General features: G+C 40.8%; 1 protein-coding gene across 1 annotated transcript in view; it reads left to right on the forward strand.

Moving 5' to 3' along the window:
• Positions 1-671: 671 nt before the first annotated feature.
• Positions 672-14,687, forward strand: part of LOC103770566 (uncharacterized protein KIAA1751 homolog) — a gene marked incomplete at both ends in the record, with an annotated part of 32,196 nt that continues 18,180 nt past the window's right edge. The window contains 13 exons of the mRNA XM_008937830.1: positions 672-824; positions 1,554-1,644; positions 1,912-2,055; positions 2,814-2,912; positions 4,657-4,761; positions 5,880-5,988; positions 6,636-6,721; positions 7,897-7,996; positions 8,712-8,869; positions 10,818-11,028; positions 11,314-11,508; positions 12,554-12,727; positions 13,227-13,345. Coding sequence (XP_008936078.1) covers positions 672-824; positions 1,554-1,644; positions 1,912-2,055; positions 2,814-2,912; positions 4,657-4,761; positions 5,880-5,988; positions 6,636-6,721; positions 7,897-7,996; positions 8,712-8,869; positions 10,818-11,028; positions 11,314-11,508; positions 12,554-12,727; positions 13,227-13,345 — 1,744 coding nt within the window. The remainder of the gene's footprint in view (positions 825-1,553; positions 1,645-1,911; positions 2,056-2,813; positions 2,913-4,656; positions 4,762-5,879; positions 5,989-6,635; positions 6,722-7,896; positions 7,997-8,711; positions 8,870-10,817; positions 11,029-11,313; positions 11,509-12,553; positions 12,728-13,226; positions 13,346-14,687) is intronic.

Here is a 14,687-nt window from a genome sequence, read left to right on the forward strand (position 1 = left end):
CTTAAATCAACCGTAGTGTAGGAATCCTGCCTTGGTTTTAAGGTGGTTCTCATCATTTAATTACCCTGTTCCACACTTAGAATTCTGTGGTGTGTTTTCTCTCTTCCTTAACCAGAGAAAATAAGATACTCTCTTCTAGTTTGTTTTTTACTAATGCTAAAGGATTTACATAAATGCACTCAGAGCTGAGCCAGTACCTTCATTAAAATTGATCATGCATACAAGCTTCAGTGTGAGTAAGATTGTGATGAAACACTCAAGCCTGTGGCAGTACCTCATTCTGGATGACACCCAGAGTTTACTGAATTCTAATAAATGGTATCAATATTTGAGAACAGTTTACTTACTGCATAAGATGCAAGAGCAAGTAGTGTTTGCTCCAGTTTCCAAATCATGCTGGCTAAAGTGGTTGCCTGAGTGGATAAAATACAACTCAGAAGGTTTATTACTGGACTGATTGTTACTGAGAAACTTAAAAAATTGGCACTGTCCTTTCTTCTTTATGTTATTCAAGTTGGTGCTCAAAGCGTGTGACCAAGATGGGTGAGGGTACCCAGTTATTCCATGTGCCTGAATTAGTTACTGGATGCTGTTAATTCATCTCCAGATTCAGTCACCACTGCTGCAAGTTCTTGGAGATATTATAAAACATGTGCTCTTCTCTTTCCTAGCCTGCTTGTTCCAAAAAAAACCTGCCAGTATGGAAGGTCATGAGATTGTTTCCAGTGAGGAGGAAGAGAAAAAGTCTCTTCTACCTTCTCTGGAAGAGGAAGGAAAAGAAGACAAAGCTGGTCAGCTCTCTACTGTGGAAGAACACCAGGAAGGTGAAAATGACTTATTTTTTGATAAACTAACATGAATGTGTCTTTTAATCTAGTAGATGGGAACAGTGCAGTTCTAGGGTTGAATGATGTTCCTGGTCGATGCAGTGGCTGCAGTGGGAGCTCTCTAGCATTGCACCACAGCTTGAACTAAACCAAATCTGAGCCTTTATTTCTGTAGCCCTAAACTCTCCACTTTTTACCTCTGTACGGTTCAGAGCTACTGATGGTAAATCTCATATTTGACTATGTGGACTTGATTCGGTTGCTCATACATCAGCAACTAGTGCCACTTGAGGTGCTCTAGGCTCTCTCATCTGCCTCCAGATGGCACAGGTCTATGCAGATCCAACTCTGTGAAGGTGTTGGATATGCTAAGACATCTAAACTGGCACCAGATACTTCTTAATAGGCAGCTGATTTGTCTAATTGCTTCCAGAAGTATGTCTCAGTACAGTGTGTGAGGCAGCCTGTCTACCACGTTGCACGTGATGTAAGGTGCAGTGCTGAATATTGATCTTTGTGTGAAGAGTTGCAGGCTGTTCTTCCCTTGTTGTTTTTCTGCTTGCACATGTGACTTGTTGGCAAGGATATAGCACTTTGTATTTGAAAGTTCAATGTTTTTCCCTTGTTGTTTTTCTGCTTGCACGTGTGACTTGATGGCAAGTATATAGCACTTTGTATTTGAAAGTTCAAAGTTTTTTATTAAACTGTTGTTTTAATATCTCTTAGAATACAAGCTTGAAGAAGAGTTGGCTGGTGCTGGCAAGATGGGAAACCAGGACCTATCTGAAGGAGATGAAAACAGATCTGATTCTAGCATGTAAATAACTTGTCATCAGTTCTAATAGTAAATGCCTTTATAATGTTAACTACCTCTTCAAGAGAAGGTTTGGTTAATTCAGCTGCATTTTGTTAAATTAGTCATAGGCAACATAAACTTCCACAAAGAAGAGTAAATTAGATTGGTTAGTACTGTTAAACCAAGGAGCTGAGTGAGCTCAGGTGTGTGAGTGGATGAGGTACAAACTCGGTGTCAGTTTTCAATTTCTTTTTACATTTTCATTGTTAATTGTGTTTCAATTCCAAGGGAAAGCTTGGACCCCTCTTTGGGCAACGATAACATTCAGGCTATGAAGTGTACAGATAGAATTTGCATTTTGACCTTACAGAGGAACCTAAAAGAGCTGAATGACCTAGCTAAAGAAAAGGAACGTGTGGTCCAAAGAACCAGGTTAGTGTTTAAGTGAACATAATCCATCAGCATAAAGCACCATCAAGTACTGAAATAGATGTTCAAGTTTATAGAGTTATTTTCATGCCAGTTATGTGAAGAAAACACTTGTATAATACAATGTATTCAATATATCCCCAGAGCCTTGTAAAGAATTGGGGATCAAGGATAAAAATTAGTTACATACTTGAAAAAATGAAATAGAAGAATGAATGCTAAAGCACAGGTGTTTGATCTGGGAGAATCAGGTGTGAACTCCTCTCAGGGATGTCTGCACAGTTCCTGCTGTTTCCCAAGGTTGGAAACATCAAGTGGAAAATCCATTGTGAATGTTTTCTCACCTGTGGTGGCAATGGTAGGTGAGAAGTGGTGAGGCTGCTCACGTGCGTTAAGGGAAGCACCTGCCATGAGTGTTTTGCTACGTTGAGGTCACAAAGATGTTCTCTAGCAGCAAGTAGATCTGAAGGCAGCTAATGTAAAAACATGCTGTTCATGCTGTTGTCATTTTTTGTAATATTTGAGCTAAGGTTGATGTCAGAATAAACTCCTGTTGCATTTTTCTGGAGAAAATATTTGAAATGAACAAGGGCTTCCAAAAGAGCCTCATAGTAAGGTCTTAAAAGAAAAAGTGGGATGGGGAAGGTGGGGAGTTGGGAGTGTTGAAGGAATCCTAGCTGTGAATCTTGCCCCCCAGAGGAAGAGTTTCATCAGAAAGTAAGGAACTTAGAAAATATAAATAATGTGTTTGCTTCTTGCAGAGACAAGCTGAGTACCTGTCAGCTGCGGATCGAGCTGCTGGCAAAGCAGCTGGCTGATGTAGACATGGAAATAGAGAAAGAGGAGGAGGCTGCCAACGTGTAGGTAGAGAGTGATGCTGAAGATAAGACACATCCACCACGTTTGTCTGTGTGTAATTAGTGACACAAACTTCCCTGCTGCCATCCCTTCACGTTGTTGAACAGTTGATAGAATTTTTAAGCAGGTATGCTGAAGGTGTTAATAGATGGGTGATGAAAGCCCTTGCTGCTGTCAGGTGGGGCTGCTGCTGCCAGAGCCTGCCAGGCTGCTCTGCCTGCAGGGCTGCCCTCCCAGGCAGGGAGCAGAGCCTGCCAGGCAGGGAGCAGAGCCCTGCCCTCCCTCCCAGGGGGGGGCACTGGTGCTGCAGTTGTGTTCTGCTTGGCCTCTTTTCAGCAATGGTGCCTCCTTTTGGCATAACACTAATGGCCTGTTGGCCTGGGAATCATTCATCTCTCTGATTTCTGGTCTAGAGGTAATATTCCGTGAGGCCAGTCAGTGCAGAAAGATGGAAACTTGGCAATGGATAGGAAGGAGACATATGTTTTAAAATATACCAACAATAGCTTATTAAATCAGTGTAGCCCACTGCTGTCAGTCACGTTGATCAGGGTCTCAATCACTGCAATCAGTATGATGAACCAACACCAATGTGCTTTGGCATGTGAGATGCCTGAGCGCCTTTCAGGAGTAGTTCTGCACTCTGGAGCTGTTCTGAAACACTTTTGCTGTAAAGTGGGAGGCAATTTACTGTACTCTTCACATTTGGTTTAAATAGAAAGAAGTGGGTGGCTTGTGTACCAGGAGCCAGGGTATTGTGAGCAAACTTTGCAGCTGCATTTTATGACCTCTGTTAATCTTCACGTTAGTCTATCAGTGAGTGATAGAATGATAAAGGTGGGTTAGGTGCTAAAATGGAATAGCTGCTCGAGCAGAAGTGAGGAGTGGATGCTAATGAGACTGCTGCTGTGGTGGGTGCTGGAACTCCCTGTTCAGGAGCTCCAGGAGACAGGCTTAGTAACAAAGCCCAACAGAGACAGAAAAGCATCGTATGAGTTCTCATCCTTGTGACAGATCCAATTGTGATATCTAGATATGCAGAAAAATAGCAATTCTCACAATCTGTTTAGCAAGTGAAGAGTGGAGTAGGGAGGCATGACAAAATGCTGGCTCCTGAAGCTCAAGGGCCCTGTGTTTTAACAATGATGAGCATACTGGCTGCTGTTGGCAGTACTGAGGCCCCATACAAACATTTTAAAGTCAAAGCAGGAAACGCAGGTAGACAGTCCAGTTCCAGTTTTCATTTTGGGGAAGGGAGTTTGTGTTAAAATTAGTCAGCTCACTGTCTGTCCTTTCTGTAGACTGCTGTCTGCTAGTTTCCCTGGGTAGAGAAGAGCCAGGAGCAGAAACATCTCTGTGGCAACACTGCCATTGTAGGAAAAGTACATGGAGTATTGGAATGCCATTCTAAAAGCTAAGTTAGTCTAGGTTTGCCCAGACTTAGTTTCATTAATACTACTACTTTTATCAGCCTGAGTAATGAATAGTCACATGAAGCTGCTGGTCAGTGTTTTTGGAATCAACACTCCTCTGCAGAAGACAAGCAATGCATAATGGCTTAAAGAAAGCTTGGACACTCAGCAGGCTCAATAAGGGACTCTGTAAATTGGTGGAATTGCAAGACATAAATCTCAACCTCAAAGCTACTTTTTATTATCACTAATCTTGTCGGGGAGGATTACTGCTTTTTATTTAACCTTTATTACTTCTAATTTCTTCCTGATTCTTTCTTTTGAATGTTGCCAGGGCAGCCTTGTCGTGCCTTCAGGCAAGGCACAGGCGACTGTGCACTGAACTGGAGCAGGAGAAGGACTTGGAGCTGAAAATTGATTTGACACTGAAAGAAAACATGTAAGTGAAGGAATGAGGATAAAGGTGTGATGGGAGTCTGTGTTTATTATGGTTTTCATATGCTGTTTAATGGATTCAGGAGTTAATCACTCCAGAAGCTGCTTGTAAGTCCTGAACTCCATCATTTGAGGTCATGAGAGGTTGGCTGCTCCTGAGAGCAACTTTTAGCCTGGCCAGCTAGTCACTTAGGAAATCAGTTGCTGTGCCTCAGCCCTGGTTTAGTTTTGCACACATAAATGAAGTTCTGGTTTTATCTGGAGCTGTGTGTAAACTGTGGACCTAAAGAGCTCTGTGATACTGATGTCTGAATGAGCATAAATATTCCTCATTCATGCCTTGTAGTGTTTTTTTTTATAGGGTATAAAGCAAAAGACTGAAACTGAGAATGGTGGAGAAGTTGTAGCAGTACTGTGTATTTTTATGCTATGCTAATATTGCTGCTTGTAATGGATTGTTCACACATAATTAGTTATCTGTATGAGACAGAATAAAACTCTTTTGCAGAAGGCAACAGGCAAGAGTGTTTGTATTTTGGCACCAGAAGTACAACTCCTGATGACACTATATCAGGGGAAGAATGCAAGCACAGGCTTATAGCTGTGATTAACCCAGTGGTTAACCAGAGTGCACTGTGTTCTGCTGCAGTGTGCTGTAACAGCTTTAGAATGCTTCACTCTTTTATTGTGTGGTTAGCAATAGCTATTTTAATCTGTTTATGGGTCTCTATTATGACTAAACTCCTTTAGCAAAGCACAGAAGAATAAAACCTATGGCCTCTCTCTGAATTATTTACTGTTGAAGAAAAAGCTATTTTCTGAATTTTCTTAGTTTTCATAATTTCTTCTGGTTAAGTGTGAATTTGAGAAACAGAACCTTGAGCTTTGTTTTACTTGGACCAATATTTCTGATGTCTTTAAAATGAGATATGCTATTAGATATGAGCCTTAGTCTGATAGGTGCAATACCTGTGTCAGTGTCATGGTGTGATTTACAATATAATTTTAAAAAATAAAACCAAACCATGGCTAGATTTTCACCATAGAGCCTTACCTACTAAACAGCCTTAAGTAAATGAAGGGTTGTCAGTATTTCAGTGCAGCCTACGCTTTGTTTTAAAGGCTTGAGCTGTGGAAGATAGAAACTGAGAAGGGAAAATATGAAAACCTCCATGAACAACTTAGAAAAGCTGAGGAGGAGCTGGAGTTGCAGTACCAAGAACGAGCAAAGGTGCGGATTGGGAAGGAAAAAAGAGCAGCACTGCAAGCAGCAGAAAACCTTCAGTCTAGGGAGAAGTAAGTGCCTGTAGGTCAGACTCTGCTTCCCTTTTCCATGTTATTTTCCCCCTGTTCACTGTTCCAGTTGTTGAGGAGATCACCTAATTCAAATACTTGTGGTATTGTGCTTGGTAGCTGGGTGTTGCTTCAAGAATATTTCCTGAGGAATTGGAAAAATAATTAAAATCATTGCCCACAGTCTTGCAGAGGTGCAGGTGAAGATTCCTGATCTGTGGAAATAAACTTGTTGAAGACAAAAGCTGAGTGTGCTTTGTCTGAGGAAATGAAGTTGATGGATCAGACTAACTGCATGTGTCTGCACAGCTGGCTATCAGGATCTTCTCAATTTATGACCAAGTTCACCAAGATTTCTTGGAGCAAAAGCAGATTCTGGTTTATCAGTTTGTCTATAGGTTTTTGTGGAAATGAGAGACTGTTTGGTGGGGGCAGGGGGTAGAGACTAACGTACTTCAGCATGTGGCAATAATGTCCCCAGCCTCACCCTTGGGTATCATGGTGTGGAATCAAGGTTTGCTGAATCCTGCTGTAACAGTTGGTCTGCCTATGTTTTTTAGAAAAGAGAAGGAAGCCCAGAAAGAATATGAAGAAAGACATAAAAAAATACTTGAAGATGCCAAAAGGAACCATGAAAAAGCAGCCTGCTTCCTGAGAAAAAGCCTAGCAAGGTTACTGCACACCCCTTGTCTGTTCTGTGGTGTACAATACTTCATCCCTGACACTTTGAAAAATAATCAATTTTCTGCTAGGTGTCTACAGTTCACCTGGAAATCTGCCATGGTAGCAGAGCTGTGAAGCATTTCACTCTTACATGGCACAAAAGGGCTTGGAAAGAAGAAACCCCACTTAGTCCTAGTGTGGTCTTCAGATTCCCTGTAGCTGAAGGGACTGTCCTTTTGATGAGCTGCAGAGGGGTCTGGCTTCTTGTAGGCATTAATGACTTGAAACATTTTATATCTGTGTGTACATCATTAACTGAAGTAGTCTGGAGTGATATAACTAAATTGCAGGTTTGAAACTTGTACTCTGCCATTCCACATTCTCTCTGAAATGTGGCAAAAACCATTTCTTGCTCTCTGGAGAAACTGGTTGACAGGCCATTTGTTTGTGCTTCTGCCTGCTCTTTTCTAGTTGGTGGTAAATGGAATGTTCTCTTCATAGGTTTGTGTTTATATAATGACTGTGGCCTTGAATTGTTTTGCTACTAAAGAAACAACATTTGTTACTTACTTTTGCTTGTATATTAGTACTTAATTGAAAAGATGATTGAAATAATTGTACTGTCTGTGTTGGTTTATTTTTCATTAGATGGCATGTGTAAACTTAGGATAATTAAGAAACAAATAGATGATTTTTTTTGCTAATGTATCAAATATATCAATCTTATAGATTTTTTTTTCTAGTTCCCCATTATTAGCTGCAATAGTGTCAGATGTGATCCATGCCCACGTATCTCTAGCTTTGAGAGTTTCTAGGGTTTATTTTTAATCTGAGTACAATGTAATTGTTTAGATACTAGTTATATGGGCAACATCTGAATTCTTACTTCATTTTAGCAACTAGACATATGTCATAGTGTGGAACATTCTTTGTATTCAAAATTTTTAAAAAAAATTGTTAAGCAAACGAGTTGAAAGCCTGTTGGCCCTTGCAGCTTGAGCACTGCTGTGTATAGAAAACTCTTCCAGTGGTTCCACTTTACCCACACCCAGTATCACAGTAAACACAGAGGCTTACAGGAGGAATGTTTGGTGACATTGACATCACTGCTTGTCAGGTTAAACATTCTAATACTAAAAGCTTTCCAGGATATGAGCCTGAAAGATTTTTACTTTTCTTACAGAATTAATGAAAAAAATGCAAAGGAAGAAGTGAAAACTGAGGAGCGTATGGAGAGGATCCGAGCTGTGCTGTCCCTGAAAAGCAGCCTGACTTCCAGCAGGGTACTGCTGGGGTGGCTTGGGTGGGGAATGGAGGATTAACCTGTTAGGCTGCAAGGTTTTAATGCAAGTTGTTTCAGTTTTCATTGTTGTGGTGCTGTCAGCTGACCAAATCCCTTGAAACTGGGGAGAATTCAGCTCTAGGAGTAATGGTGTTAGATTTGTATGGGCAGATTCTGACACTTCTACTAACAGAGTTTATTCTCTCAACAGTGTAGTTGTTCTGGTCACTCTACTGAAAATAATGCATACTACAGATAAGTGCCCTAAAAACCCAGCCAGGAGCATTTCCAGTACTTGGATCCCAATGCAGAAATACTTCCCGTGTAGAAAACATATGGAAGAAAAACAGCTACTTAAGAACTTAAGTCATGTAAATTAAGAACTTCGGAGCTATGCTACTTCATTCTCCCACCTGTGGAATCTAGGGAATGATCTTAATGTAACACTAATTTGTTTAGAACTCGTGCCTTTTCACATTGCTTCACTGGGTAGCATTTCAAGGGCAGGCCAGGAGGGTAAGGAAGGGCCCCTGACCTGGGCAGAGCTCTCTGCTCTCAGCACACCATGGCTGCTCTGTATATTGAAAACAAGAAGTTCTACTGCAGAGAAATCTACCACAAATCTATACTTGGTTAAGGGGACCAACGCTAGATTCTCTGTTTTATGTTCTTCAATATGTGAATCAAATATGTAACTGGTTTGTATGGCTTCATAGGAAAAACTCCAAGCTGCCCAGGTTCGGAAGAAAGCAATGGCCTTTGAGGCAAAGAAGCAGGAGATGAAAATGAGGGAAGCCATCCTAGCAGAAGGAGGCAATGTTACCAAGGAAATTTTTCTCCATAAACGACTGCTAGAGCTTGAAAAAGAGAAAGAGTAAGTGTTCATATCTGTATCAAACTCTCAGCTGCTTACTGATGCTCATGCAGGAATTTGTCAGAGCTCTTAATCAGATCAGAAAACAGAACATCTATGATGCTGTCTCAAGGCAGTGAACTCATTCTTACACTCTGTGATACTCCTATAGTCTGTTTTAAGCAGCTTGGAACTTCCAGCTTAGGTATATTTTTCAGAGAGTCAAAGTTAGGAGCCCACATTCCATAAGCAGTAGAAAGAAGATAAACTACTCCAGGAGAGGGATTCAGTGAACCTAAACGAGGTGCCCAAACTAACTGTTCTTCAGCATTTCCTGAACTCTGTCCCTGTGAAAATGGAACAGCTTTCTTAGGCTTTTAGAGATGGCCTCTGGAAGGTTGCACTGCATTCAAGTGCAAGCTGCTCTACTCCTTTGTGCTTTTTTTGGATTGAAATTCCTCCTCTGCCTTTGTAGCAAAGTTGATAGGAATGTGCCTGCATCTCATCTGATCCAGTGCAAAGCTTAATTGTTTTTAACCACTTATGAAGCTGAATTTGTGCTAAGACACCAAACAGGGTGACTGAGGTATGTTTCTGTACCCTGGCTCTGCTACAAGGGCAGTAACTTGTAGCAAATGATAGAGATTTAATATGTAAAGTTTCAGTAAGTCTTAAATTTTGATTAAATAAAGCTTCAATCTTTACAGCTGCATATCAGCACTTCTGCTGTCCCTAAATATGTCCTAAAAATTGTGTCAATGGAATAATCATATCAAGTTGGAGAGATGTGCTGGAAATACCCAACTCTAAGTTTAATCCTCTTCATGTTGATTGCTTTCTCCCTTTCACTGTTTCCCTTGCAGACCAAGAGAGATCACAGATTGTTGGTCTTACTGGTAGCTCTGTCACATTCCTTGGAACAGTTAGTTTCTAATTTCAGCTACATCCTGCTAATCTGCCAAAGAACTGCTTAGTTATTTCTCCTAGGGCTCTGTCTTTCACCTTTGCTCTCAAGGGATATTCTCAGTTTTCTCTGACTATATTTCAGCCTGAATATATATATTTCTGAATTGTCTGCAGAAGAAAATAACTCTTTAGTCATTAAAACCAGTATGTTGTTAATTTGTGTATCACCTATAAAAAGATTCATGAAGACAAGAACTGGAACAGGGGCTGGCTTTAGACTTGAGGCAGGTAGCACCTGAGTCACTGCTGTTCCCCATGGCTTTGTAACCACAATTGATTTCTTTGTCATTTTCCAAAAACACACTCTCAATACAACACCATTTATCTGCTGCCATGGGGCATCATGAGGGTAAATTCAGACACTGAAGTGCTCCAGTTGGCAGTAGTCTCTATTTAAATAAGAAGTGATACTTCCTTTGCTCCCATTTACAACCAGTAATTATTTATATGGATTGGTCTAAGAGGTGAAAGTCTGTATTAAAAGCCATCATTAGTGTGGGTAATATTTGTTGCAGAAAATTGTGTATTAAACTGCAGGTATTAAAATCTAAATTAACTAATCTGCTGTACTCTTGTCACACTACCCAGTGTGCCATGGAATCTGTAGTCATACAGAGCTTTGAATTCATATCTCTCAAGTTCAGTACTTATGTCCTTACCTTTAACTGTTCTTTCTCCCCTTATTAAATCCACTGCATTTCAGTTAGGCAGTTTTCTTTAAATAGCTAACTAGGTTAGGGGAATTATTTTAAAACTTTGTTTTCAGTAGCACCGACCAGTAAGATTTGTCAACTCAACTTCCAAAACAGTAACTGAGTATATTTAGTCTGCAAAAATGTATAAATAGCTTCTGAATCACCTGATGCCCTGACACAAATTACCACCATACCAAATTTAAAGACTTTTTGTTTAGCTTAAGTGCTCAAAAGAAATTGGACTGTAGTTAGTATTACTAGCAAGGAACTATGGCTGGGTTAATATTTCTTACAACATTGGATTGCAGAGCTTCTAGAAAACAGCAAAAATCCAGAAAAATTGAGATTGTATCTCGAATTTTGCAAGAAAAGGCTTCTATTCACAAGCAGAGAAGAAGTCAGTCCTGTTCTAAGGCAGTTAAGGGTGGTGGTAAACCTGAGGATTCCTTACTGTGGAGAAGGAAAGCGTGGCGGTATATTGAGGAGACCTGCAAACATTCAGCTGGAGCAGTATCACAGGTAAACTAAGGCCTGAGGATTAACTGTCTTTAGGTTTATTTTTTGGCAAAGGTTTGGAGCAGTGAACTCTTTTGCCTGTGAATAGCACAGGCTACAACCCCATAGCAGACAGTGCAGAGCACAAGGGGACTGATTTCTCCATTAGATCTCTTAATGACTGCTGCTCTCCCTTTTCTTGCTTGTTGGTGCTCTATGAGTGAAGACCTTGTCCTGTTTGGGGTGGGGCTTTTTGTTAAGAGCATTTGTGAAAAGAGATGAACTTTTAACTGTATCTTCAAAACTTAGGTTCCTTTGCAGAAGTTGTGGCGTGCTCCATCAGCTTGTTCCTCAGCTGGTGAGAGAACTGTTTCTGTAGGAGAGGTCACTGAAAAAATGCCCCATGATGGGCTCTGGGAGAGTGAAGATGAGAAAGAGAAGGATGAGACTCTGGCAGAACCAGAGTTCCCAGGGCTCTGGAGTCAGGAACGTGACTTGCTTAAGGTAAATGTTGTGATACCTCTCACTAGAAATAGAAAAGGAAAAAAAACCATGGATGAGATCCTTTTGTCATTGACTCATTGTGAAATTGGTCCTTACAAAATGTTGGCAGTATCTATAAAAATATCTTAATGGAATAGAGAAGTTCCATTTGCCTCTCTAGGAGTTGTAGATATCTGAAATAATGAGAGTGGCAAGTGCTGGTTTAGGAACCTTGCTTAAACAATAATTATCTATTCTGCAGCTAAAATACAGACCTTATTGCATAGATGCTGAGACTCAGGTGTGAGAATGTCATCAGCGTAATTGTGGTTTGACACTGTTCTTGTAGTGCTTCTTCTCCTAAAGAGAAAACAGTGCTTCAGTTTTAGTTCAGAGATAGGTGAAGGTGTTCATCACATCATGCTCACTTGAGTTTAAAAAAAACTGAACATGACTTTCTGTTGGCAACACAGATGGCTTATGTGGAAACAACCTTTTTTGTACTGTACCAGGCAAAGAAAAGCATGTCTTCTGGCAAAGTAATAGTCCCTAAAGAGGAGTAAATAATAGACTCTTACAGTGGAATTGTGTAGTTAAGATCTTAAATGTTATTCCAAAGTATACTTGTGTATGATGCTTTTTTTTTGAGAGAGAGGTGGAAGACCTTTAAGAGTAAACTTCATAATCAGTCAGAAATAATGTCAGCACATATTCATATATGTCCATGAGAGGCACACTGGTCCCTAACTGAGATGTTCCAGTGAAGTTAGCTGATTTATTTTCTTTTTCCTGGATATTTAAGTAGTTGAGGGGGAAAAACCTCTTGTAGTGCAGAAGCACTAATACTGCCATTACAAACACTGTGTCATAGTGTGGATGATGATAAGCTGCAGGACAGAGAGCTGAGAATACATTAAATTCTTCATGTAGAATGCTAGTTGGGAGGCTAAGTTTGGACTGGAGAGAAGCACACAAAGGCTGCTCAGACACTAAAAGATTCCATTGGAGGCTTTTCTACTTTGAGCTGTGGTTTGAGTCAGTGGTTTTTACTGATGTTCCTTATTAGATATCCAAAGAAGAAATGGATCCAAAGCAGATGGCTACAAGGATAGTGAAAAAAGACAGTTTTGAGAAAAAAATGAAGGCATTCCAAACTCGAATGTTTCACCAGCAAGTAGTGCCTGCTGATGAGTATAAGAGATCTGCTTTCTTCAGTAAGCCAAGCTGCATTCATTTCAAGGTTAGTGACCATCCTGCAGAGGATCTACAGCGGTGGTGGGTGTATTGACTGTACGTGTACACCGTACACGTTGATCAGAACTCTGTTGCACTGGGAAGAAAAAAATCTTGGTTTTGATAGGTCTTTAGTCAGACTGGACCCCTTGCTTGCCTTTCTCTGTGTTCAGAAGGTCTGTGTTGTCTTTGCCACAGACAGCTGGAGCTGTTAGCAGCTCTGTTAGACTGAGAACATGACATGTCTTTGACACTGGCTGCAGGAGCAGCTTGGCAGGCTGGCTGTGCACCAAGCCAGCCCCTGTTGCCCCAGCCCTGGAGCAGAGTGGGCTCTGTGGGCTGTGTTCTGAACAGGTTTGTCTGGGGCCAGGCATTGCTGCAGGGGTTTGGGTGGTGCTCTGCACAGAGCCCTGTGTGAGCACAGCTGGGCTGAGAGCAGCTGGTTTTCTCACTACGTGTGTAGATGCCACGTCTGTAATTCACTCTGATGTCTTTGCTGTTCCAAGGATTTTGATGTTGGTCAAATCTACAAAAAGAAGATAGTTTTGATAAATGCATCCTATGGCATAAATTACTGCAGACTAGTGGGAATCAGTGAATGGCTCAAGGACTTCATCAGTATTCAGTAAGTAACATTGTTTTACCTTTATGCCACAACAGGAGATGTAACCAAATTCTGCAAAGTAAACAGATTTCAGTAAATACATCTAAGTTATGATATTCCATTCCTGTGTGATGAGGAAAGGAACTGACTTGGAGCTGAGGAGTAGGAGGCTCACAGAGCCTGAGCTGCATGTCCCTGGCATGTCCTGCAGTGGTGACAGCAAGGGCCAGACCCTCCTCTGGAGAGCAACACCAACCTGTGGTAGCCACCAGCCCTCAGCAGGCAGAAAGCCTTCTTCAGAAATGTCAGAGCCTTTGAAAAAGGGGGAAAGAATCTTTGTTGGTACAAAGGAGTAAAAGAGGAGCCAAGCTTCTTTCTAGGCCACCACAGGGGCCTTTAAGCCTCAGCAAACCTCTTTAACAGCTGCCATTCTTTGTGGCATGATGGATGCTAATTTCCAGATTACTACTGAAGTTTATATGTGAAGAAGCTGATGAAATAAAGAAATGAATCTCAGAGACAAGAGCACTTAAATTGAAATCTGTAGTCATTCTGTCAGTCCACTCATCTCATCCTGATGACAGGTTATGTAATGAAGTACTCTGTCCAGTTGGGAGAGACTGCAAATTAATTGCAGTTTAACTATATTGGTGATTTTATTTGACTGATTATAAATAAACAAATGGAAGTATCCCCAGAAAGTTTCTTTTTAGCAATAACCCAGACACTAGCTTTCTCTGGAGATATTCCAAGCCTTTAAAAATATAAAATACTACTTTTTACAACTTATTTTTATCTAAAAGTGAAATCAAGAAAATATTATATGTACTTGGAATTCTGTGAAATACAAAAAACTTGGAGTCTAGCCTAAAAGTGGAAAAAATACAAAAGCTCTCTCTGTGTCTAAGTGCTATTGATAAACAGGAGATAGCAGGGCAAATTTCAGTTCTTGGCTGAATGGAATCTCCTGAGAGCTGTGAAGTCTAAACCCACCTGCTGTGGAAAAGGTTGGTAAAGATCTTTAAACATCAAAGTTCTCTAAATCATAAATATTTTATCAAGGTAACACCTGAAATAAAGGAGCTGTTCCTTGAAGTCTTTCCCAGGAGAAACTGCTAGTGGCCTCTTCTGAAGTTTAGGATACAGAGGCTTAGTTCCCTATTCACATTTTAAGCTCCTGAATTCTGAACAGTGTTTCCCTTTTCTGTCTGAAAATGTTTCATCTTGCTTGTGATAGAATCACAGGATCCCAGTGTGGTGGGTTTGGAAGGGACCTCTGGAGATCATCTCATACAAGCCCCTTGCCCAGTCAGGGTCACCTAGGGCAGGTTACACAGGGTGGTGTCCCGGCAGGTTTTGAAAG

Source organism: Merops nubicus, unplaced genomic scaffold (genome assembly GCF_000691845.1).
Source record: "Merops nubicus isolate BGI_N331 unplaced genomic scaffold, ASM69184v1 scaffold9813, whole genome shotgun sequence".
Classification (NCBI taxonomy): domain Eukaryota; kingdom Metazoa; phylum Chordata; class Aves; order Coraciiformes; family Meropidae; genus Merops; species Merops nubicus.